The 8,102-nt window shown below is 43.2% G+C and overlaps 1 protein-coding gene across 1 annotated transcript; it reads right to left on the reverse strand.

Annotated features, from left to right (window-relative positions):
* Positions 1–819: 819 nt before the first annotated feature.
* Positions 820–4,264, reverse strand: LOC143032660 (uncharacterized). Its single transcript, XM_076197539.1, has 4 exons — positions 3,826–4,264; positions 2,395–3,778; positions 1,643–1,871; positions 820–1,518 (listed from the first exon to the last, which is right to left on the reverse strand). Exons 1-4 carry the CDS (start codon positions 4,262–4,264, stop codon positions 820–822), a joined length of 2,751 nt encoding a protein of 916 aa, XP_076053654.1.
* Positions 4,265–8,102: the final 3,838 nt, after the last annotated feature.

The raw sequence follows: 8,102 nt of genomic DNA on the forward strand, positions 1-8,102 counted from the left end.
TTTGTATGTATTGTCTTTATGTAATTAATTATGTATGTGTTTATTTAATGTATTGGGTGTGCTATTGTATCCATTTGTCCCACACTTTTGTCTGCCACTGTCGCATATGTGGTGTGTTTGTGGTTTGTCCTTGTGTATTTTGGATTCTCCTTGCCTCGGTCAGTCTTATTCTTGTTTGCTCGGTGGGGTCACCGAGTGGTGCTGGCCGAGCGATGTGTTAGCGTGGTATGTCGTACATCATACCATTATCGTACATTGTAATTGTGTGTTGCTTATTAGGGGAATTATATGTTTCCCCCTCTTTATAAAATTGTCATATGTTTTGTTGTTTGTTGTTTTATTATTTATTGTAATTATGTGTAATCATTGTGTATATTGTAATTATATTGGATATCGCATAATGCGATGCATGTCTGTTCGCGCCAAAATTGGCGGCGTGGCGTCAGTTGAGAGCCAGCTCTCGTTGTATACACACGTATTAGTTGTCAGTATCAGAGATTACAGTGTATTTCCCACAATTTGACTTTTATCTAGTAGGCACCCAACACAACCACACCTTACTGGGATAACCTCGCCTCGCTGTGAAGCGTACGAAACCATTGATGAATGCGTAAGTTTGTAAACTATCAAGCTTCTCAATGTGAATAGCTCTCGTAGTAAAACACGTGTACAGACACCCATAACGTTTCATTTCTTATCTCCCGACTTTAAAACATGGAAGGGTCCAAACAGGTCTACTCCTACGTACCTAAAGGCAGGCCCCCCTGGTTCACACCTCTCAGGAGGGAGGTCAGACATTCTTTGGTTCACGGGGGTCCCTTATAATCTCTTACAAACTACGCAATCCATCTTGACGCGTTTCACCACTTTTCTACCCCGTATGATCCAGAATTTCTTACGCACTTGACTGAGTGTCCATTCTACTCCTACATGAGAGGAATCATGGCAATCCCGTACAATTAACGTAGACAATCTGTGGTTATGAGGGAGGATCACAGGATTTATGGCTTGCCCATTCAATGCTGCATGCTTGAGTCTACCACCAACAACTAACAGACCATCTATAAGAATAGGAGACAGTTTATATATTGAACTGGACTTTAACACAGTTTTCCCTGCTTCAATGTTCTTGGTTTCATGAAAATAAGCACGCCCTTGAACATGTTTGACAATTAGATTTTCCGCGTGCTTTAGTTCATGGATCTCAAGTGGTGAACTCTGCGGAATCTTCGTCTTCTTAAGGAATTGAATTAGCCTTAACCACCAACCAACGGCGACGCCCAACTGACACGTCTGTACAATACTCGTGGGATGTACGTCACGCCTCACCTCCGGGTCTTCATCTTGAAGGTGTCCTACAAGATCATCTTGTGCTGGCCATGCACACTTGTAATTCGACAAGAAGGGAGGACCATCAAACCAAGAAACTGGCAAATTGTCTACAAAGCATCCCCGATATAGTACATCTGCAGGATTCTCTTCACCACTAACATGATGCCACTGAAACCTGTCTAATGACTGTAACACGATTTGCTACGAAGGTCTTGAACATTCTTGTCTCGTTCTGTATATATGCCATAGCTATAGTACTGTCAGACCAGAAGTTAGATTTGAGCAAAGGGATATCCAACTCTCTTCTAACAACAACGTCTAATTTGGCTCCTTCAACGGCAGCCGAAATTTCCAATCTTGGTATATTAATTCCTTTGATGGGAGCTACTCTGGCTTTACTGGCTAGCAGAGCTACATGTACTTTCCCATCTTGATTGATTGTCCTGATATAAGTGCAAGCACCAAAGGCAACCTCACTTGCATCACAAAAATGATGTAATTCTGAAGTACAACCATTTAATTCTAAAGGCAAAACACATCTAGGGAAGCGAAGTCTCGAGATTTCATATAGTGAAGCTATCCATTTCAACCACTTCTGACACAAAGATATAGGAATACTTTCGTCCCAAGATATCTTAAGCCTAGTCACCTCCTGGAACTAGATCTTGGCTGGAATAATGATTGGCAAAATTAAACCTAAAGGATCGTAAGTCGAAGCAAGTTGGCTCAACATAACCCGTCTAGTCACATTCTGTGTTTGAACACCCTTGCTAACGAAAAAGAAATAGTCGTTCTCGACGTCCCATTTAATCCCAAGCACTTTGCTATGCATATTTGATGTCAATTTCTTTTGCTTCCTTAGCCCTGTCTTGCTCATTGATGCTCTCTAGCAATTTGACGTCATTAATCATGAATTAGGTTAAGTTTAACCCTCCGTGTCTGAGGACACTTCTTGTATCTTCAATTACCTTAATTGTTACTTCAGGTGACGCTACGGACTTCAACATATCGTCAACGTAAAATAACCGGAATAACGTGTCTTTTATTTCCTCACAAGGTTACATGTCTTCTACAGTCTTCCGCAAAGCATGGGTGCTACTACTAGCGCACCATATTCCGCCAACGGGATGCGAGGTCATTCTTAACTCTCTTATTTCATTACTAACATACCATAGAAACCTTAAAGCGTCTCTATCGCTAATGGGAATTTTGACTTGGTGATACATGGCCTCAATGTCGGCCGCGATGTCGTAATGATGTTGACGAAACCTGAGTAACACGTGAATCAACTTATTGTTCAGATCTGGGCCCTGTAGGCACTGACTGTTCAGACTGACTCCATTCTTTTGAGCAGCACAATCGAATACGACTCTCACCTTACCTGGTTTGGTTTCGCTAGTAATAGCATGATGCGGAAGGTACCACACTCTGCCATCATCTCTCTTTAAATCAACCTCGGGAACATACTCTGCATACCCCTTCTTCAACAAATCTGAAATATTCTCAGAGTATACATTCAATATTCCGGATTTCACCAACCTTTGGTTCAAACTCCTTAATCGTCTCTCGGCGACGTCACGATTATTGGGCAAGTTTGGCTCACCTCGCCAAGGTATTGGCAGTACATAATGCCCATCTTCGTATCGTGTTTCTTTATCCCAAAGGTTGATAACCTTCTGGTCATTCTGAGATGGTGCCCTATCTTCACATTCATTTTCCATCATCCACAAGCGTTCAACATCTGCTTCGATCGAGCTTGCAAAGCACGAGCTGATATTATGAGACTTACCTGCACTATTTGGGCCATTTACAGACCATCCAAAGTAGGTCCGCGTAGCATAAGGTTGGTGCTTATTCCCGCCTGAGCCCCCTCTGACCTCCAATGGTTTTAGGAGCCAAGCGTTGTCCATACCTATCAAAACGTCTGGCTCAGATACTTGACTAGTATTCAAAAGTATGCCCTTTAAGTAGGGGAATTTATCAAACTCAATTTTGACAGGTGATTGCCTAACAGGCACTCTTGGGACGACCATGACATTTGTAACACTGGCCTCTCGTCTATCATCCGGTGACGTAAGGCTAAGGGATACTACCTTTGATTGAGTTTCCCTGGTCCCCCCTAAAGTACTCATGGTGTACTCCTTAAGGTCTCCTTTCAGACCCAACTCCGTGACGAAAGTAGTGTCTGATCCACTATCTAACAACGCCGTGACCTCAAGTTTATTATCCACGACAACCGGTAAAATGGGTAGATAGATCTTCGATCGAGCATCATTGACATAACCATTCATGAACACACTTGATTCTTGACACTCCGAATTTTCAACCACGCCCCCAATACTCTGAGAGTCCTTTGCCGGGACGTGGATGAATTTCGTATGCTTTAAACCACATCCAGGAACTGAACAAATGGATTGTTTGAAGCATCTGCTGCCCCCGTGCCCACCTAGTAAGCATTTGAAACACAGCTTGTGTCTTTTTACAACTTCCAACCGACATCAGGCTTCATGCCTTTAAATTCCTCACAGTAGAATAGTCTATGTCCTTCCCCGCACACCACACATGTGCTACCAGCACGCCCTAACTTGACGGGGTATTTAGACTCAGATGCTGCTACATTACAACTTTTGCTCTTCACATTTTGACCCCTACATGTGGATTGCAATCCATAAACCGGATCACATGCCTCATCTGCCATGACATTAATAAACTTAGCAAATTGACTGAGAGATGGGTATGTGTCCGTTTCTCGTTTGTGACTTAAAACCTTCTGCTTCCATTTGTTACGAATGAATCCCTGACACCTCTGTGAAATATCTAAGATATACTTTTGAGTGCTAAACCTTTCATACAATTCTAATTTTCCAAAAGTAGCCACTGCCATCGTTAAGTCATCCCCCAATTGCCTCAACTCTTGAGGCTTGGACACCATCTTACTATTTTTTAAATCATTAACAATTTGTTGTTGTTGTTGTTGTTGTCGTTCCCTAGACTGTCTGTCCGAGCAGTCCCGTCTTCCCAAGGAATGCCACAGCCGAAACTGGGTTTTCCCACAAATCCTTTATAGAGTGTATGTTGTGTTGTTTGCGTGCATGATTGTGTATAATGCAGTCTTCCATTATGTGTTATATGATATGGTGTGAAGTGTTACATCCTGGGCAACTGTTCACAATGCGGTCATCCAGCCTCTTCTGGTAGCTTAGAAGTGCTGGTTGGTGGCCGCACCGCAGTCTGGCCAGGTGGACTCTGTCCTTTCGTGGGAGAGAGGATTCAGAAGGGTGGATATCAGGGAGTCTGGCATGCAGCAGTGTGTTAATGGAGCGGTGAGTGATATGATTATGAATATGTTTCCGGAGGCTGGTGTTTGGTGGTTGTGGAGGAAGAGAAGAGAGTATCTGTGTGTGATACAGGTCTTTGGGTGTTGTTTTAATGTTTCTTGGTGTGTGTGGGTGTTATGCTATGTAGTGTAGCGGATGTGATGTGTTTGTGGTGGCTGCAGCAAGTGTTTGTGTGCCTCTCATGTCGAGGTGGTCCTTGACTTTGAGGACTTTTGTTTCATGGTGTAAATGGTCTGTAGGTGTTGTATTTGTGCAGCCTGTAATTGTTTTTAGGGCTTTGTTTTGTATGATTTGAAGGGTGTTGTAGTGTGTCTCACTGAGATTAACAGCCCATGCAGGACTCGCATAATTCATCACTGAGCGTATACATTGTTTATATATTGTTGTATTAGTTTCTTTGTTTTGTCCAAATGTTGTTCCAGTGATTGACTTAAGTGCGGTAAGTCTAGGTGTGCATTTGTTTTTTATGTTTGTGATATGTTGTTTGAAAGACATGGATGTATCGTATGTTACACCAAGAATTTTCGGTGTGTTTGTGTGTGGTATTAGAGTGCTGTTGATGTAGAGATGAGGTATGTATTTGTGTTCTTTTGTCCAGTTGGTGAGAAGTGTTGCTGTAGATTTGGTTGGAGCTATTTTGAGTCTGTTTGTGATAAACCATGTGTTGAGTGTATCAAGGTATGGCTGGATTATTTCTGCAGCTTTGTCTGTGTTACGATGTGTGCATGTGATTGTTATGTCGTCTGCGTAGGAAGAGATTTGTATTTCTGAGGTGTCTGGTGTGGGTAAGTCCTGCATTTATAGATTAAAGAGCGTGGGGGATAGAACAATTTGTTGAGATACAAGGTGAGAATTACCGAACCTGCGTTTCAATATAGCGCGCGCTTGCGCGTAACCGGCGCTATTTCCCACCATCGTGCAATTTTTTATATGGTAGCTTTCGCCGGCCCCTTGGTGTATTGTAATAAACGGGTCAATTTGATCTGAGGGTCACTCACTCTACTGTCTACGAGTTCATCGAATATTGTTATGAACAATTGATACTCAAGAGGGTTCCCTTCAAACACGTCCAATTCAACTTTGGGTATATATAAGATCCCAACTTGTTCGGCCGGTGAGACATCTAAACGTTCACTTTCACTGTCTACGCGGGACTTTGCACACGGAGTTTTACTTTGAGTCCTTACCTTAATGAACGCTCTGGTGTCTTTATCACCTTTATGTACTCCTCTTCAGTTTCTTTATACCATACTTCACTGGCTTCTAATTCATTTTCATCGTTGCCCAAGAAACGTTTGGTAAGTGTCGTGTGCCGATTCAAATTCATCGTAGGACGTACGGACACGGTCCAGTCTGTCTGTAATTCCGGCTACGTCTTCTTTAACGATTTGCCGGCACAAGGTTCCAAGGTGAAGTGTGACCGCAGCTTTCCTCTGTCGTCTCAACACCTTGGCCTGCTCCATGACGGTGACTGAGTCGAATGACTGTAAGATTTGTTGGCCAATTGTTGTCTCTTCTTAGGATACGCAGGGAATAAAATGGAGTTCCGAATTGACGCTGACTACAGGTCATTCTACAAATAATGTTTTTATTGTAACAAATGTGTACAAAACTACAAATATACATAAATGCCAACCAATAACAATAAATATACATAAGTACCAATCAATATGTTGAGTCGTAACTCTCACATCATAAATTTGACATCGAATGCATAATCATCACAAAATTTCACATAGAAATGACATCACATACTAAAGCAATATCGACTCACCGACTCGTGCGTCTCCCATGATCCCTGCGTCCGTTGACTTATTTGATATTACAATGGTGAGGTGGTGACTTTGCCACAGTATACGTAACTTGTCCCTCCCTCTAACAGTGCATAACCCACATATTGGGCGACTCTTTGACCAATGCCAGTTAGGGAGAAGACGACCTTGCCATTGTTACCCACACACACCATCTACCCTTTTCTTTCCCCACACTCGAGCAAGTCGACGACGGTGACGGGGGGGGGGGAATGGTACAACTGATCGTACCGTGACCTTATTGAAGGACGTACAATGCACAAATTATTTTTCCTACTCCTGATTTTTATACAACAAAGGCAGTAATACAATTCTACGTCTATGGACGTAACACAGCTGTTTCGGATATTATAAACTTTCTCCAATGCCATAAACAAATTTTAATTCTTGATCCAAAAACTCAGGAGAAGAAATTCTATAAGCTCCTAGGAACATTGATGAAATAAATGACATACATACATACATATACCAAGGATTTTTCCCCCTTAATAGGGAGGTAGCCAAAAATGAAAAGGCATAAAATCATTCCCACCCACTCCATCCCTGAATACACTCCACACCCCTCCACCCTCCCTCCCATCTTAGCACCTCGTAGATGACGGGTCATTCCTGCACCCTGTCCACTGCCCTGGGTCAGAAGCAGTGTCGCAAGACACAGCACATCCACAGCAAGGCCGCTTCATTAAATCGGCGACCCCCCCTCTCCGTCCCCCCATATAAAGGAGAGGACGGGGAGAAATCCCTTCGGGCTGCGTCAAAATTTTGCTCACACATACTACCTCACCCCCCATCACCCCCCATCACAGCATCTTCCATATACAACCATTCTCCATTCACCCCTGTCATCTGTCCTCTCCCGTCCTTCCTCAACAGACATTCCCCTCTTCCCCAAAGCCCCCTTCACCCCATCCATACACCTCATCTTAGGACGTCCCCTCATGTTCACTCCCTCCACATCTGCCTTTCATACCTCCTTTACTAGTCTTTCTTCACTCATTCTCTCCATGTGTCCAAACCATCCTAATACTCTTTCATCAACCCTATCTCCCAGCTCCCTTTCCACCCCTGTTCTCCTCCTCACCTCCTCACTTCTCACTCTATCTAGCCTAGTAACCCCCATCATACTTCTCAGACACCTCATCTCAAACACATTCAAACTCCTTCTCTCTTCTTCTCTTATGTTCCATGTTTCTGCTCCATATAGTGCTGTTGGCACAATCACTCCTTCATACAGTCTCCTCTTAGCATCCATTCCCAAATTTCTATTCCTCATTACACTTTTTAATCCACCAAGGCATTTACTCGCTTCCCTCAATCTACATTCTACCTCCACCTTCACTCCACCTTTTCCTGCCACATTTGCACCCAAGTATCTAAAACTATCCACTTCCTCCAGTTGCTCTCCCTTAATGCTCACTTCCAGTCTACTGCCACTTTCACCCCTTGTACATCTCATCACCTTACTTTTACCCGCATTTATCCTCAGCTTTCTTCTATCACACATTCTCCCAAACTCTGTCACCAACTTCCTCAATCCTTCCTCCGATACTGCCACAAGCGCAGTGTCGTCCGCAAACAACAGCTGGCTCACCTCCCACTTTTCTCCATTTTCTTTAACCAT

Source organism: Oratosquilla oratoria, chromosome 14 (assembly GCF_046742065.1).
Source record: "Oratosquilla oratoria isolate Oo_2021 chromosome 14, ASM4674206v1, whole genome shotgun sequence".
NCBI classification, from domain to species: domain Eukaryota; kingdom Metazoa; phylum Arthropoda; class Malacostraca; order Stomatopoda; family Squillidae; genus Oratosquilla; species Oratosquilla oratoria.